This window comes from Macaca nemestrina, chromosome 11 (genome assembly GCF_043159975.1).
Source record: "Macaca nemestrina isolate mMacNem1 chromosome 11, mMacNem.hap1, whole genome shotgun sequence".
NCBI classification, from domain to species: Eukaryota; Metazoa; Chordata; class Mammalia; order Primates; family Cercopithecidae; genus Macaca; species Macaca nemestrina.
Genome location: NC_092135.1, coordinates 95,211,929 through 95,230,269, shown reverse-complemented (window position 1 = coordinate 95,230,269; position 18,341 = coordinate 95,211,929). Strand labels below are relative to the sequence as shown.

General features: G+C 42.8%; 1 protein-coding gene across 6 annotated transcripts in view; it reads right to left on the bottom strand.

Annotated features, from left to right (window-relative positions):
- LOC105468151 (coenzyme Q10B) overlaps positions 1-18,341 on the bottom strand; it is a 37,311-nt gene that overhangs the window by 1,444 nt on the left and 17,526 nt on the right. For all 6 annotated transcript variants that reach the window (XM_071073128.1, XM_071073126.1, XM_011718196.3 and 3 more), the window contains exons 2-4: positions 14,148-14,297; positions 11,445-11,637; positions 3,598-3,699 (exon numbers count right to left, since the gene is read on the bottom strand). In XM_071073128.1, coding sequence (XP_070929229.1) covers positions 3,598-3,699; positions 11,445-11,637; positions 14,148-14,272 — 420 coding nt within the window. In that variant the 5' untranslated portion in view covers positions 14,273-14,297. The remainder of the gene's footprint in view (positions 1-3,597; positions 3,700-11,444; positions 11,638-14,147; positions 14,298-18,341) is intronic.

Here is an 18,341-nt window from a genome sequence, read left to right as displayed (position 1 = left end):
CTTGCTTTGTTGCCCAGGCTGGAGTGCAGTGGCACAATCGCGGCTCACTGTAGCCTCAACCTCCTAGGCTCAAGCAATCCTCCCACCTCTGTCTCCCAAGTAGCTGGTAGTACAGGCACATGCCACCACATGTGGCTAATCTGTGTGTGTGTGTGTGTGTGTGTGTGTGTGTGTGTGTGTGTGTTTTGTTTTTTGCTAGAGAAGGGGTTTTGCCATATTGCCCAGGCTGATCTCAAACTCCTGGGCTAATGCAATCTGCCCACCTCAGCCTCCCAAAGTGTTGGGATTATGGGCGTGGAACCACTGCTCAGCGTGGAACCACTGCTCAGCCAGAAATTTCTTTTTTAAACTAAATCTCCACTTAGGACAGTGGTGTTCACACTGTGAACTGGGTATCTAAGGCAGAACTGTGTGGATGTATGTAGGTGGGATTTTTAGCACCCCCCGAAAAGAGGGAATCTTCTTTTACTGCAACAAGCACAACTGCTGGCATAATAAGCTTACATAAACAAGGCCAACCAAATTTCATTTCAAGGGAAAAAATCTGTTTCTTAAGATTGGAAAAAACCTTTGCTGAATACATTAATCACTATGCCTTCTTATTAATGTGCCCCTTTTAGATCCATCCTATCCCACAAAAGGAAATAAGGAAGGGAAGCGATCCTTCTCATAGGTATCATTGAGAAGCACCAGCAGGAAGAGGAAGCTGGAAGTGTGCATGCACATGTGTGCCTAACCCACAGGGCAGATGGTGTAAGTGGTTTAATCTTTTTTTTTTTTTTTTTGAGACGGAGCCTTGCTCTGTCGCCCAGGTTGGATGGAGGGCAATGGCCCAATCTTGGCTCACTGCAACCTCAGCCTTCCAGGTTCAAGCAATTCTCCTGCCTCAGCCTCCAGAGTAGCTGGGACCACAGGCACGCACCACCATGTCCAGTTAATTTTTGTATTTTTAGTAGAGACGGGGTTTCACCACGTTGGCCAAGCTGGTCTCAAACTCCTGACCTCAAGTGATCCACCTACCTAGGCCTCACAAAGTGTTGGGATTACAGGCATGAGCCATCATGCCCCCTCATGTGGTTCAATCTTAAAGTAGCCAATGATTTGGACAAGCTTGTCCAATCCACCTTATTTTGTAGTTGTTGTTTTGTTTTGTTTTAGGCTTTTAACAGCCTGAAGCCATGGGTTTTAGTTTCTGTCTCTAGTGGTAAGTGGAAAAGAGGGAAGAGGAAGAGGCTTTACTGGCCCAACCAGAAACAGAAACTAAGAACCCATGACTGTATTCTCTCCCTTGGATACCCTTTTAGAACTTTATTTATACCCTCTCATTGTTCCATATAGAATTCAAGACAACTGGTTTGAGAACTGTGTTTTAAGGACCAAATATGCTCTAAATATTAAAATGTTGGCCGGGCGCGGTGGCTCAAGCCTGTAATCCCAGCACTTTGGGAGGCCGAGACGGGCGGATCACGAGTTCAGGAGATCGAGACCATCCTGGCTAACACGGTGAAACCCTGTCTCTACTAAAATACAAAAAAAAAAATTAGCCGGGCGAGGTGGCAGGCGCCTGTACTCCCAGCTACTCGGGAGGCTGAGGCAGGAGAATGGCGTGAACCCGGGAGGCGGGGCTTGCAGTGAGCTGAGATCCGGCCATTGCACTCCAGCCTGGGCAACAGAGCTAGACTCCGTCTCAAAAAAAAAAAAAAAAAAAAAAAAAAAATTAAAATGTTTACTTTTCATTATGAAATAATTTCATTTTTGTAAAAGAAAACCTGCAAAACAATACAAAGAATTCCCATGTACCCATTACTCAAATTTCCCTATTTTAATGTCTTCAGTAACCATACTGTAATTCTCAAAATCAGGAAATTAACAGAGGGAGTTACTACTACTACTAGATAATAATGCTATTATCTAATTTATACAGACCTTATTCAAATTTTCCGAACTGTCTTTTGAGACAGTGTCTCACTCTGTCTCCCAGGTTGGAGTGCAGTGGTGCAATCTCAGATGACTGCAACGTCTGCTTCCTGGGTTCAAGTGATTCTCCTGCTTCAGTCTCTCAAGTAGCTAGGACTACAGGCATGCACCACCACAACCGGCTAATTTTGTATTTTTAGTAGTGATGGGGTTTCGTCATGTTGGCCAGGCTGGTCTCAAACTCCTGACCTCAAGTGATCTGCCCACCTCGGCCTCCCAAAGTGCTGGGACTACAGGTGTGAGCCACTGTGCTCGGCCCCAATTGTCCTATTAATGTCTATAATGCTTTAATGAAAATTACTCAAGAGCTGAGAACAGCACACGATAATTTAGTCAAAATTGCCACCATTTCTTAAAATTCAATGCCCGAGTTGCATGTACAGAGAACAACTCCCATATTACCTGTTGGCAAAGAAAAACCACAACTTGCTCTAAGTTTGCTATAACTAAGATTACATGAAAAAAAAAGTTACTAGGCTGGGTGCGGTGGCTCATGACTGTAATCCCAGCACTTTGGGAGGCCGAGGTAGGCGGATCTCCTGAGCCCAGGAGTTCGATACCAGCCTGGGAAACATGGCGAAACCCCGTCCCTACATAAAATACAAAAATAAGTGTGTGCGGTGGTGCATTCCTGTAGTCCCAGCTACTTGGGAGGCTGAGGTGGGAGGATCACGTGAGCCAGGGAAGCAGAGGTTGCAGTGAGTAAATATCACAGCACTGCACTCCAACCTGGGTGACAGAGTAAGGCCCCGTCTGAGAAAAAAAAAAAAACAACAAAAAGTTACCAGACTCTAGATTCAAAAAAATGAAAAAAACCTATTACCTTGTTTCTGCATCTTTTATTTTTAAATTTAATTTTTTTGAGACAGGGTCTCACTCTGTTGCCCAGGATGGAGTGCAGTGATGTGATCATAGTTCACTGCAAGCGATCTGCTTGGACTCAAGCGATCTGCTCGTTAGCCTTCTCAGCAGCTAGGACTACTGGTGGGCACCACTACACGGGGATAATTTTATTTTTATTTTTATTTGTTTTGAGGCAGTTTCGCTCTTATTGCCCAGGCTGGAGTGCAATGGCACAACCTCGGCTCACTGCAACCTCTGCCTCCCGGGTTCAAGTGATTCTCCTGTCTCAGCCTCCCAAGTAGCTGGGATTACAGGCACATGCCACCACACCTGGCTAATTTTTGTATTTTTACTAGGGTTGCATCATATTGGTCAGGCTGGTCTCGAACTCCTGACCTCAGGTGATCCGCTTGCCTCAGCCTCCCAAAGTGCTGGGATTCCAGACATGGACTACTGCACTTAGCCTGTTTCTGCATCTTATATGCAATGTGTTCTTTCATTCGGTGTTAATTTAAAACTATTAAGTTCAAAACTGTTATTAAGCTAGTCAAAAAGTCATGGCATGTGTCTTATAATCTACAGATTTGTAAAAAATAGAAAGTAGAGAATGAAGGAATATTCAAGGTTGCAAGAAATAGAATAAAAAAGAAATGTTCATTAGCATTTATGCAGAAAAAGCTCTTCAATATATTTATGGCCTCTGTGTTCTAAAAAATGATTACTTTTTACCAATTTTACCTTATTAGTGAAACAAATCAAAGGCTTTATGAGACTTACTGAAAAATCCAAGGTACAAGTTCTTGGGTAGCCAGGAAGACCTGGGCTAAAACGCCAAATAGTCTCCAAATGATTGAAAAGTCTCCCATCAGTACAAGATGCCTAGAACAGAATGAAAAAATAAAACCACAGTTAAATACCTTTGCTACTGGCCAGAATCTAAGAATCTACTATGATTGAGGCTGATTTCTTTCGTAATAATTTTTATAGGTCAGACCACAGGAGATAAAGAGATCTAATTTTTAGTTGGTACTAGGAAGTAATGTCTTGCCAATATTAGCCTTTTTTTTTTCTGCAGGGATCCCCAAGATTGCCAGTTGTTTTCTCTTCCATTGCTAACACCTGCTTTGCTACTTAGCTTTCCTTCCTCTAGCAGCAAAAGAGGGAGCTTCTTAGAAGCTTATTTCCAGCTCTGTTACATATAAGTGATCGTGAACAAGTTAAATCCCCATACCCTATTTCCTTAATCTGCAAAATAATACCTACTTTATATCATGAGATCGCTGAAATGTTAATAAGGTACCTGGTACACATTTATCTCCTACTCAAAGACTTCTCTTATTAATCACGTATAGTCTTTCCTTCACTCTTTGCTCCTTATTCCTAGAGGCCTCTATCTAGTTTTCCTAACTGTGTAGTCCTGGCCCTTAGAACTGATCCATTTCTTTCTGATTTTTCAATGCACATGTATATTTTATATGCAGTAGGCACACAATCACAACACTTAACCATACTATGTGCAGTGCATCTTGGTAGTTCCTATTTTGTATCATTAAAAAAATACTTATTGTGGCTGGATGTGGTGGCTCACACTTGTAATCCCATCACTTTGGGAGGCCAAGGTGGGGGGAAGCACTTGAGCCCAGGAGTTCGAGGCTGCAGTAAGCTATGATTATGCCACTGCATTCCAGCCTGGGCAACAAAACGAGATTCCTTGTCTCTTCAAAAAAATTAAAAAATTAGCCAGGTGTAGTGATGCATGCCAGTAGTCCCAAGTACCCAGGAGGCTGAGGTGAGGGGACTGCTTGAGCCTAGGAGACTGAGGCAGCAGTGAGCTATAATTACGCCACTGAACTCCAGCCTGGGTGACAGTCTTAAAAATAAAACTGTCTTAAAAATAAATCAGGCCGGGCGCGGTGGCTCACGCCTGTAATCCCAGCACTTTGGGAGGCCGAGGCGGGCGGATCACAAGGTCAGGAGATCGAGACCATGGTGAAACCCCGTCTCTACTAAAAATAGAAAAAATTAGCCGGGCGCAGTGGCGGGCGCCTGTAGTCCCAGCTACTCGGGAGGCTGAGGCAGGAGAATGGCGTGAACCCGGGAGGCGGAGCTTGCAGTGAGCCGAGATTGCGCCACTGCACTCCAGCCTGGGCGACAGAGCAAGACTCCGTCTCAAAAAAAAAAAAAAATAAAAAAATAAATAAATAAATAAATAAAAATTTATTGAGATCCATGAAAGAGTTGCCATCTGCAATGTGAAAATGGTAACCAGAACCATAGTTACTAGTTCATTGTTAGGACTGATGATGCTGGTTATGACCCTGAGTGATGCTCAGCTTTTTTTTACTTTTTCCCACCTCGGCCTCCCAAGTAGCTGGGACCACAGGCGTGTGACACCACGCCCAGCTAATTTTTTTACTTTTTGTAGAGCTGTGTTCTCCCTATGTTGCCCAGGCTGGTAATGAACTCTTGGGCTCAAGTGAACCTCCTGCCTTGGCCTCCCAAAGTGCTGGGATTACAGCAGGCGTGAGCCACCTCACCTGCACAAATAACCCAGAGCATTCCTGAAGTGCACAAGTAATTTTTAAGAGCATCAAGGACGGGCGCAGTGGCTCAAGCCTGTAATCCCAGCACTTTGGGAGGCCGAGATGGGCGGATCACAAGGTCAGGAGATCAAGACCATCCTGGCTAACATGGTGAAACCCCGTCTCTACTAAAAATACAAAAAACTAGCCAGGCGAGGTGGCGGGCACCTGTAGTCCCAGCTACTCGGGAGGCTGAGGCAGGAGAATGGCGTAAACCCGGGAAGCGGAGCTTGCAGTGAGCTGAGATCCAGCCACTGCACTCCAGCCTGGGCGACAGAGCGAGACTCCGTCTCAAAAAAAAAAAAAAAAAAAAGAGCATCAAGAGTCTATAATAAAATCTTGTTATTTCAGTTGCCCAATTTTAGGATAATACATTCTGCCTTTCTTTACAATCATTTAAGCTTATAGGAAATTTAACACTAAAGGATAAACAGGTTTTGGGAGTAAAGGATAAACAGGTTTGGGAGTCAGTTCCTCTATTTATTTATTTATTTTTTTGAGATGGAGTCTCACTCTGTCACCCAGGCTGGAGTGCAGTGGCGGGATCTCAGCTCCCTGTAAGCTCAGCCTTCCAGGTCCATGCCATTCTCCTGCCTCAGCCTCCCAAGTAGCTGGGACTACAGACACCCACCACCACACCCGGCTAATTTTTTTTTGTATTTTTAGTAGAGACGGTATTTTACCATGTGAACCAAGATGGTCTCCATCTCCTGACCACGTGATCTCCCCCTGCCTCGGCCTCCCAAAGTGCTGGGATTACAGGCATGAGCCACCACACCCGGCCTCCTCTGACTACTTTTATACAAAATCTGGCAGTATTTCACTCACTTCAATTATCTAGCCCAAAGATGCACAGATTTTTACTGTTATGTTTTGACAGGAACAGTTTGCCAAAGACCTCATTTCTAACAGCAGAGATACTGAACAGCAGAAGTTGTCACTATGATGACCCACTACTGACTGTTCTGAGAGAACTGATCCAGACCACTATATAAACTGATCCATACAAAATGTTTGTATCATGAAGCAGGCAGTAAAAGTCATTGAACTGTTGCCTCTCTGAAAATGTTCAAGGGCTTCTGGCCATTAAAGATTAGTGTAGACTAGAATTACTGACATATTAAGTGACAGGCATGTTTTGGTCAGCTCATAATTCGCAGAATTGTCACATGATTTCTGTTCTTCCCTTATAATAATTTTTACTGTATTGGGTAAAAAATAACAATAATTATTTTTACTGTGTTGTCTATTGGGTATTAAAATCCAGAACCTGGCCGGGCATGGTGGCTTATGCCTGTAATCCCAGCACTTTGGGAGGCCAAGGCAGGTGGATCACCTGAAGTCGGGAGTTCAAGACCAGCCTGACCAACATGGAGAAACCCCATCTCTACTAAAAATACAAAATTAGCTGGGCGTGGTGGCACATGGCTGTAATCCCAGCTACACAGGAGGCTGAGGCAGAAGAATCACTTGAACCCAGGAGACAGAGGTTGTGCTGAGCCGAGATTGTGCCATTATACTCCAGCCTGGGCAACAAGAGCGAAACTCCATCTCAATCAATCAATCAACCAATCAAATCCAAAACCTGGGCAACAAGAGCGAAACTCCGTCTCAATAAATAAATAAACAAATAAATAAAATCCAGAACCTAGGCCAGGCATGGTGGCGCATGCCTGTAATCCCAGTATTTTGGGATGCTGAGGCAGGCTGACCACTTGAGGTCAGGAGTTTGAGACCAGCCTGGCCAACATGGTGAAACCCTGTTTCTACTAAAAATACAAAAATTAGCTCGGTCTGATGGTGCATGCCTGTGATCCCAGCTACTCAGGAGGCTGAGGCAGGAGAATCGCTTGAACTCAGGAGGCAGAGGATGCGGTGAACTGAGATCATGCCATTACACTCCAGCCTGGGCAACAAGAGTGACACTCGATCTCAAAAAAAAAAATTCTGGAAACTGAACCCAGGAACAACTGAAAGTTGAGCATATATTCTCAAATATGACTTTAAAAAACAAACTAGCATTATTATGTGAGGCAGCTTATAATGAAAAAATAGGGGGAAGGAGAGTGGGGGAAAAAAAAAAAGAAAAAATAGTTTTGGAGTCAGACACATGCAAGTGTGAATTTGCCCAAGGTTCTTAATCTCCTTAAGCTTCATAAAATTGAGATAGCTATGATCATCTAATGCAGGTTATTATGAAGATTACTTTTTTTTCTAACACAGTTTATCTCCCCCCTTAGCAGTGCTGCAAGTTACTCTTAAGATTATCATGAATGTCTCTCAATCTGCAATAATCCAAGAATACAGGTAGTGAAAGCTTCTTAAGTATGGAGCCCTCATGACTCCCATCATTATAGTACTGCTGTTGAGGATACAGAGATGAAAAAGACAGGGGTTCCTTCCCTCAAGTACCACAGTCTTGTCAAGGAGAAATCCTGTTGAAGAAATATATCATCGAGTGATAAGTGAAAGCATGAATAAAGCACCGAAGAATCACCAAGGTAGTGCTACTTATTAATATGAAAGGAAAGAGAGAAAATGACCCCAGATGGTCAGAATTTCAAGGAATATCAAGAAGGTAAGTGCATTACAGATAGAAGAATAAGCAAGATGCAAAGGCACATGGCTGTGGAATAGTACTGCACTGTGCATTCATGGAACTTTTAAGACATATAGTATTAGCTGTACATTAAGTATAGTATTACGTGGGACGAGGGAGCAGGGAAGTAAATGGGTCAATGTGTAATGATAAAGAGATTTACTTTATCCTGTGTGGTTTTGTTTTTGTTTTGTGTTTGTTTGCTTTAAGATGGAATTTCGCTCATTGCCCAGGCTGCAGTGCAATGGCGCGATCTCAGCTCACTGCAACCTCTGCTTCCTGGGTTCAAGTGATTCTCCTGCCTCAGCCTCCCAAGTAGCTGGGATTATAGGCACCTGCCACCATGCCTGGCTAAGTTTTGTATTTTTAGTAGAGATGGGGCTTCACCATGTTGGCCAGGATGGTCTCAAACTCCTGACCTCAGGTGATCCACCCATCTCGGCCTCGGCCTCCCAAAGTGCTGGGATTACGTGTATTAGCCACCTCATCCAGCCTGTTTGTTTGTTTTTTAGAGATGGAGTCTTACTTACTATGTTGCCCAGGCTAGAATGCAGTAGCTATTCACAGGCATGATCACTGTACACTACAACCTCAAACTCCTGGGCTCAAGCAATCCTTCTGCTTCAGCCTCCTGAGTAGCTGGGATTACAGGTGCATGCTACCAAACCTAGCTTATCCTGTAGGTTTTAAGAAGGCAGGGGAGAGAGGCTGGGCCTGGTGGCTCACGGCTATAATCCCAGCACTTTGGGAGGCCAAGGTGGACAGATCACCTGAGGTCAGGAGTTCAAGACCAGCATGGCCAATATGGAGAAACCGCGTCTCCACTAAAAATACAAAAAAATTAGCCAAGCGTGGTGGCACATGCCTATAATCCCAGTCACTTGGGAGGCTGAGGCAGGAGAATCACTTGAACCCAGGAGGCAGAGGTTGCAATGAGCTATGATCGTGCTACTGTACTGCAGCCTGGGCAACAGAGCAACACTGTCTCAGAAAAAAAAAAAAAAAAAAGGCAGCAGGTTCGGAATGGAAGAAAAGCAGAGAGTGAGGAAGAAATGAGATTTATTTAGAGTTCTTTTAGTTAGAAGCAGCCTAATATATATACTAAGATTTAAGTTCTGGACAGGCGCAGTGGTTCATGCCTGTAATTCCAGCACTTTGGGAGGCTGAGGCGGGCAGACCACGAGGTCAGGAGATAGAGACCATCCTGGTTAACACGGTGAAACCTCATCTCTACTAAAAACACAAAAAATTAGCCAGGCTCGATGGCGTGAGCCTGAAGTCCCAGCTACTCGGGAGGCTGAGGCAGGAGAATGGTGTGAACCCAGGAGTCGGAGCTTGCAGTGAGCCGAGATTGCGCCCCTGGAGGCGCCACTGCACTCCAGCGTGGGCGACCCAGTGAGACTCCATCACCAAAAAAAAAAAAAAAGATTTAAGTTCTAAGGGACTGAATGGTAAATTGAGCTCAGGAAATAGAAAAAAAAATTAAGGTTATAGAAATATTCACTGGTGTCAGACAGCTAGAGTCTTGGCTCTGTGACATTGGAAAAGTTTTCTATCTCTTCTAAGCCTTAGTTCGCTCAACTCTAAAATAAATAATAACCCCTGAACCTCAAAAGGGCTGTTGTGAGAATTTGAATAATTCAAGTAAAGCAGTAAAATGGGCTCAATAAATGTTAGTTATTGTGAGAGACAATAGCTTAAATGCTCTAAAACAATGAGGCAAGCATGCGAAAACATTTGCAATAATAGCAAAATCCTAGTCTACAACATTTCAAGTGGAATTCAAGTTTTGAGGGTAAGAACAGGGCAGATAGCGTCTTAGCTTCACTGGACAGTTAGAGTGTTCTCTTCCTCTTTCTAGCTGCACCAGAAAGAGCACATCTGAGAGCTGCACCCCCTTCAATGCCTAACAAAGAGCTGACTAAGGTATTTGGCTCTGGCCAGTTACCAAGAAATGATATGATCATTAAATCCTGTGGGCAAAAAATAACTCAGTTTTAAAAATCTTTGGCCACTACAAAATAGGAATGCAAAAGAAATATGCATTATCGCATGGAATTCTGCCTTTTTGTTTTTAAGGCTGGTACCCTTTTCCATATGTGTATCCACCTCTGACAAGCATAAGACGATTAATATAATGTAAGAGGGTTGGCATTTCAGTACCTGGTACTTGGCAGGATAATCTCAACAATGTTTTTTTATATATATATATATATATATTTTTTTTTTTTTTTTTTGAGACAGGGTTTCATTCTTGTTGCCCAGGCTGGAGTGCAGTGGCATGATCTCAGCTCACTGCAACCTCTGCCTCCTGGGTTCAAGTGATTCTTCTGCCTCAGCTTCAAGTAGCTGAAATTACAGGAGCTTGCCACCACATTGGCTAATTTTTTTGTATTTTTAGTAGAGACGGGGTTTCACCACGTTGGCCAGGCTGGTCTCAAACTCCTGACTTCAGGAGTTGGCCTCCCAAAGTGCTGGGAGGCCAAAGTGCTGGGATTACAGGTGTGAGCCACTGTGCCCCCCAATATTTTTATATTTTTTTTCATTTTAATTTTTTTTTGAGACAGGGTCTCACTCTGTTGCCCAGGCTGAAGTGCAGTGGCTTAATCACAGCTCTCTTTAGCCTCGACTTCTTGGGTTCTAATCTCAGCCTCCTGACATGACATATTTATCTTTGTTTTGTTTTTTTGTTTTGTTTTGTTTTTGAGACGGAGTCTCACTGTGTTGCCCAGGCTGCAGTGCAGTGGCGCTATCTCAGCATGCTGCAACCTCTGCCTCTGGGTTCCAGTGATTCTCCTGCCTCAGCCTCCTGAGTAGCTGGGAATACAGGCACGTGCCACCATGCCCGGCTAATTTTTGTATTTTTAGTACAGATGGGGTTTCACCATGTTGGTCAGGCTAGTCTCCAACTCCTGACCTTGTGATCCGCCCGCCTTGGCCTCCCAAAGTGCTGGGATTAAAGGGGTGAGCCACAGCACCATGCCTGTATCTTTTCTACCTTTGTTTATCCTCTCACCACTTTAATTTTTTTCCTTCCTTCTTCCCCACCATTCCTTCTTTAATTTAAAAAACTATATTTTTAGTAAACAAATTTACTCTTCCCCCAATAATAAAGTATTTAATTCATATTTTAAAACAGCTGAAAAATTAAATTAAAACATTTCCCACTTGGGTGGTGCAAGTGATCTGTCCTGTGGGTCAGCAGTCCTCAACAAAATGGAAAAAAAAGGCAAAAGTTTCCCATTCCCATATTATATTCAAACTTTTATTTGGAAAGAATAATGCTAATATTGTATAAAGTAACACAGTTAGAAAACGTAATACATTTTTTACCCTCCTCCTGTTAGGTTAAATAAGTTTTTTTAGGCTATTACATTTTAACCCATTTGACAGAGTTAATATATGGGAGAATATTTAAAAACAACAAAAAACAAAACTGTTACCTTTACTAAATGAGGTTTCACCAAGGTTACTACTGATGTATATCGCTCCAACACAGGTGGAAATCCAATTTCTAATCGTGTTTTACAATATCCAGATCTCTTTGATATAACATCTGATTTTTTGCACCAAGGAACAAAATGCTTGTAATCCTCCACTCCCGATACTACATCATACATTTCCTGCATTGAATATCTTTAAAAAATAAAAATAAAAAGTTAACTCCATCTAGTTATATAATATATGCATACTTCAAAGTGAATATGTATAAAACTTACTGTATATGATAAATAAATCATTCAACACATATGTTGAACCACATTCTGGAATCAATGACTTCAAAGCAGTACAGAAAATAAAAAGGTCTCTAAATAAATATATATAGGGTATAGGGTATGGCAGAGATCACAATTTGGCATCTCACAGGTTGAATCTGATATAAAGAGGTAGTTTTTGTTTTTGTTTTTGTTTTTTTTGAGATGGAGTCTCAATCTGTTACCCAGGCTAGAGTGCAGTGGTATGATCTCCACTCACTGCAACCTCTACCTCCTGGTTCAAGCGATTATCCTGCCTGTCCTGAGTAGCTGGGACTACAGGCACGTGCCACCACGGTCAGCTAATTTTTTGTATTTTTAATAGAGACGGGGTTTCACTGTGTTGAGGATGGTTTCAATCTCCTGACCTGCTGATCCACCCTTCTCGGCCTCCCAAAGTGCTGGGATTACAGGCATGAACCACCATGTCCAGCCTAAAGAGGTAGCTTTTAAATTTTTAGTAGCCAGCATTTAAAAACTGAGAATATGGCCAGGCGTGGTGGCTCATGCTTATAATCCCAGCACTTTGGGAAGCTGAGGTGGGCAAATCACCTGAGGTCAGGAGTTTGAGACCAGCCTGGCCGACATGGTAAAACCCCATCTCTACTAAAAATACAAAAATCAGCCAGGTGTGGTGGCACATGCTTGTAATCCCAGCTACTCAGGAGGCTGAGACATGAGATTTGCTTAAACCCAGGGGACAGAGGTTGCAGTGAGCGAAGATCATGCTACAGTCTGGGCTACAGAGTGAGACTCTGTACACCACACCTCTCTCTCTCTCTCTCTGGCTACAGGTCCCTGGGCTGTAGAGTGAGACACTGTACACCTCTCTCTCTTTCTGAGACCCTGTACACCTCCCTCTATCTCTCTCTCTCTCTCACAAACACACACACACACACACACACAGTAAAGCAAACTAAATCACTACTTTTGTAGTTGCCATTTCTCTTTTTAACAGATAACACCTGTGGCAATGATGTCCATCCAAAGATTTGCACTCCTTTTACGTGGTGCTGTTGCTAGGATGTACCTGCGCATCAGAAGAAACAATTCCCAGTCCTCATTCCCACTACGTTTAGATGGGGTCACAATTAGCTGTTGCCAGTAATATCTGGGAGGAGGTGTTGTGTGTCACCTCCAGACCAATTAACACTATGAAGACTAAGTAATTACAGAGGTCAAAAGTTGGATGTAGCCTGGGTTTCTGAGTCACTACCTGGACTAGAGTACATGATACACCCATTTGAACTCTACATGAGAAAAAAATGAACTCTTGGGTATTATCTATATGGCTGTTAGCATTACCTTAACTAATACAGAGACTAGCTAGTAACAAAGGTAAACTTAGTGAACAATGCTGTTAAGTCTTTTACTACAGAAAAATAGGGAGAACAAAAGCAAATGAGTAAAATTAACGAAATGCACTTTCACAAAGCTTCATGGTCAGTTGGGAATTAAGAGCCATTTGTAGAAATTCCCCTATGGAGGGATGGTATATTACCGGTTTAGCAGAACTGTAGTGTCTTTACCACCTGCTCTATTTACGCCTGTATCAGGGGCCACACCTGGCCCACCACCTGTTTTTGTAAATAAAGTTTTACTGGAATGTGGCCACACCCATTTATTTACATATGATCTATGTCTGCCTTTGGACTACAATGAAGGAGCTGAGCAGTCCCTATTGCCCACAAAACTTAATATAGTTACTATCTGCCCCTTTACAGAAAATGTTTACCAAAGGTTCTAGATGAGGAGCCTTAGTATGTATGTACTTATCTATGTACATCTATATATGAGGAAGCTATGTAAACATATGGCTCAATGTATCAGTAATGGTGCTAATATAGAAAAGAACAATGTACAAAAAATGTAGGTCATAATTTTCTTTACATGTCAAAGATTTAAGACTATACTGAAGACTTACCATATAATTATATTCATTCAACAAATATTTATAAAATAGCAAGGGCTATGAAAAAGGCCAACCTAGGTCAGGAGCGGTGGCTCATGCCTGTAATCCCAGCACTTTGGGAGGCCAAGGCACATGGATCACGAGGTCAGGAGGTGGAGACCAGCCTGGCCAACATAGTGAAACCCCGTCTCTACTAAAAATACAAAAATAGCCGGGCATGGTGGCATGCGCCTGCGACTTGGAAGGCTGAGGCAGGAGAATCGCTTGAACCTGGGAGGTGGAGGTCACAGTGAGCCAAGATTGCGCCACTGCACTCAAGTGTAAGACTCCGTCTCAAAAGAAAAAAAGAAAAAGAAAAGAAAAAAGTCAACCTAGAAAAAAGAGCTTAGTCTGTAAGAACATAATCCAGAAAGAGGCATGATACCCCACAGAAAATTGTGAACATGCTCTTTTAGTTAGAATTCTTGTTATATACAAACCCTAAAATTCTTCTCTCTGAATATTCTTTCCTTTTGTTTATTAATGGTGCAGTGATTTTGAAGAAAGTTCGTACACATATCTCCTTAGGCAAAACTGAGGTATGTCGTGGAAGAGTTCTGCTCATCAGTATGCCACAGGAAGCTAAATATCTGAAAAGACAAAAATCACCTGATTTAGAGTGACAGTAAAAATTAAGAGGAAGCACAAATTACAGAGACTATAAAGTAATTATCACACTTTGGAAGGCTTTGCAACTTCAGAATGTTACTGAAAAAATACACACACACGAACAAAGAAAAAGTACAGCTTCTTAAACACTATTAAAAAACTAAAAATAGGCCGGGCGCGGTGGCTCAAGCCTGTAATCCCAGCACTTTGGGAGGCCGAGACGGGTGGATCAGGAGGTCAGGAGATCGAGACCATCCTGACTAACGCAGTGAAACCCCGTCTTTACTAAAAACACACAAAAAACTAGCCAGGCGAGCTGGCGGGCCCCTTTAGTCCCAGCTACTCGGGAGGCTGAGGCAGGAGAATGGCGTAAACCCGGGAGGTGGAGCTTGCAGCGAGCTGAGATCCGGCCACTGCACTCCAGCCTGGGGGACAGAGCGAGACTCCGTCTCAAAAAAAAAAAAAAAATAAAATAAAATAAAATAAGAAACTAAAAATAATTGCTTAGTTAGGTTAGAAGCTTCTGGCATAAAACATATCTCTCCCAGAAAGTTGGCTTTCTCTGTAGTCGTGTGTTACAACTTACTCTTGCCATAAGCTTTGCTAGATACCCAAATCTGTTCCAATTTGTGTTGTCTACCTACGTTGTTTTCCCAGCTGGATCCACAGGTGTTTCTTAATTCTTGATCCACTCCAACGAGACTTAAAATTAGGTCTCAAATCTCTTGGCAGAGATCTGGTGGTCCTGTCAGTACTGATGCCAAGCATGGTGGCTCAAACCTATAATTCCAGTGCTTTGGGAGGCCGATGCATGAGAATCCCTTGAGGCCAGGAGTTTGTGACCAGCCTGGGCAACATGGTGACCCTGTCTCTACAAAAAAAACCTTAAAAATTAGCCAGCCATGGTGGCATGTGCCTGTAGTTCCCGTTACTCAGGAACCTGAGGCAGCAGGATTGCTTGAATACAGCAGTTTGAGGTTGCAATGAGCTATGAATAGACCATGGCACAGCAGCCTGGTGACAGGGTGAGACTCTGTCTCAACAAAAGCAAAAACAAAGCAAATAAAAACCAACTGTTGCTGTGTTTTTCTTTACCCCGCAGTCTCCATTTCAATGCATATATGTAAAAATATGTCTAACTAGAAAGTTATTGTTTGAGGTACTTCTATATACAAATGTTTGACATATGCTTGTTCACCTAAATATTTTCAACTTTCCTTAATAAGATTATTACATAACTGGCTGGGGGAGGTGGTTCATGCCTGTAATCCCAGCACTTTGGGAGGCCAAGGCGGGTGGATCATGAAGTCAGGAGTTCAAGACCAGCCTGGCTAACATGATGAAACGCCGTCTCTACTAAAAATACAAAAAATTAGCTGAGTGTGGTGGTAGGTGCCTGTAGTCCCAGCTACTTGGGAGGCTGAGGCAGGAGAATTGCCTGAGCCCGGGAGGCAGAGGTTACAGTAAGCCGAAATTGTGCCACCGCACTCCAGCCTCGGAGACAGAGCGAGACTCCATCTCAAAAAATAAAAAATAAAAAAAAGACAAGAAAAAAGGTTATTACATAACTATTTGACACTAATAGTCATTGCTGGCCAGGATAATTCAATTTAAATTATCCACATATTTACTGAGCCCCTATTCTAAGTTAAGACTGTGCTAGGTACTAGGTACCTAGGTAATATGAGGTAATATTACTCATATAATACCTCAGGATATAATGGTGAATATATCACCATTATATAATGGTGAATAGGATATAATGGTGAATAGAACAAACATAAGCCTTATGAAGATTATATTCTAGGTGAAGATTGACTCAAAAAACTGCTGAAAAAGAAATGGGGGGAAGGGGGAGGTGTAATTAGGACCTCCTTTAGACAGGGTGACCTACGAATCCCTTAAAAGATTTCAATTGAGACATAGGGGACAAGGAGTTAGCCATGCAAAGAGAGAAAGATGTACATACATGATAACTGTGTGTGTGTATATGTATATACCAATACACATAGGCATTAGCAGCATTTAATGCCTCATTCCATTTATTTATATATATGAATACATACACATATATACATACATATATATGTAAATGAAGTGGATCGCACCACTGCACTCCAGCCTGGGCGACAGCGACTCTCTGTCTCAAAAAAAGAAAAAAAAAAAAAAAAAGAAAAAGAAAAAGAAAATATGACCCCAGGCCGGGGGCAGTGGCTCACGCCTGTAATCCCAGCACTTTGGGAGCTGAGGCGGATGGATCACGAGGTCAGGAGATCGAGAACACAGTGAAACCCCGTCTCTACTAAAAAAAAATACAAAAAATTAGCTCTGCATGGCAGGAGGCGCCTGTAGTCCCAGCTATTTGGGAGATTGAGGCAGGAGAACTGCATGAACCTGGGAGGCGGAGCTTGCAGTGAGCCAAGATCGTGCCACTGCACTCCAGCCTGGGCAACAGAGTGAGACTCCGGCTCAAAAAAAAGAAAATATGACCCCAAAGCATAAAATAAAACCTCAACTACAGGGAGACAAATTTGGGCTCTATAATACAATAAAGCACTTTAGAGCTGTTTATAAAAATTGAACAGACTTATTACGGAGAAAATGAAATAGAGGTCAATGAATGTGCTTAAGCTAAATACTACATGACTATCTGTTACAATGTAATGGAGGCTGGGTGCGGGGGCTCACGCCTGTAATTTCAGCACTTTGGGAGGCCAAGGCAGGTGGATCAATGGAAGTCAGGAGTTCGAGACCAGCCTGGCCAACATGGTGAAACCCTGCCTCTACTAAAAATACAAAAATTAGCCGGGCATGGTGGCACGTGCCTGTAATCCCAGCTACTCAGGAGGCTGAGGCAGGGGAAATGCTTGACCCTGAGACACAAAGGCTGCAGTGAGCCGAGACGACGCCATTGTACTCCAGTCTGGGCAACAGAGCAAGACTCCCCATCTCCAAAAAAAAAAAAAAAAAAGGTGCCATGGAAAAGAAACATAAACTGCACATGGGTGAACTTATTAGGACCTTTTAAGATTCTAAGATTCTTATATATTCTGCTCTAAATAACACTTTATGAATGAAAATATAAAAAAGCAAGATGGCTTTGTGAATTCTAAATTTTCTGGGACATCACAAGTAGTAGTTGATTTTCTAATAGTGTTAAGAGCATAATTCTATGTTTCGATACATACAATGTATAGTGATCAGGGTAATTAACACGTCCATCATCTCAAACATTCATCATTTATTTGCATTAGGAACATTCAATATCCTCCTTCTACCTATTTGAAACTATACATTCTTGCTAAGTATAGTCATCCTACAGTGGTATAGAAGACGGGTCCCCAACACCCAGGCCATGGACTGGTGCCTGTCCATGGCTTGTTAGGAACCAGGCTGCACAGCAGGAGGTATTACCGCTCTAGTTCCACCTCCTGTCTCATCAGCGATGGCATAAGATTCTCATAGGAGCAGGAACTCCACGGTGAACTGCACATGTGAGGAATCTACGTTGTTTGCTCCTTATGAGAATCTAACTAATGCCTGAAGATCTGAGGTGAAACAGTTGCATCCCGAAACCATCCCCCACCACCACCCTCATTAGTGGAGAAACTGTGTTCCACAAAACTGGTTTCTGGTGCCAAAAAGGTTGGGAACTGCAGGTATAGACCACTAGAAATGTATTCCTCCTAGATAGCATTAATTTTGTATCCTTTAACACATCTCACTCTATCCCTTCCTTTCTCCCAGCTTTCCCAATCTTTAGTATCCTCTGTTCTACTTTTTACTTCCATGAGATCAACTTTTTTTTTTTTTTTTTGAGATGGAGTCCTGCTCCGTCGCCAGGCTGGAGTGCAGTGGTGCTATCTTGGCTCACTACAACCTCTGCCTTCCGGTTCAAGCGATTCTCCGGCCTCAGCCTCCCAAGTAGCTAGCACTACAGGCGCCTGCCATCACACCCAGCTAATTTTTGTATTTTTAGTAGAGACGGGGTTTCTTTTTTTTTTTTTGAGATGGGGTTTCACCAT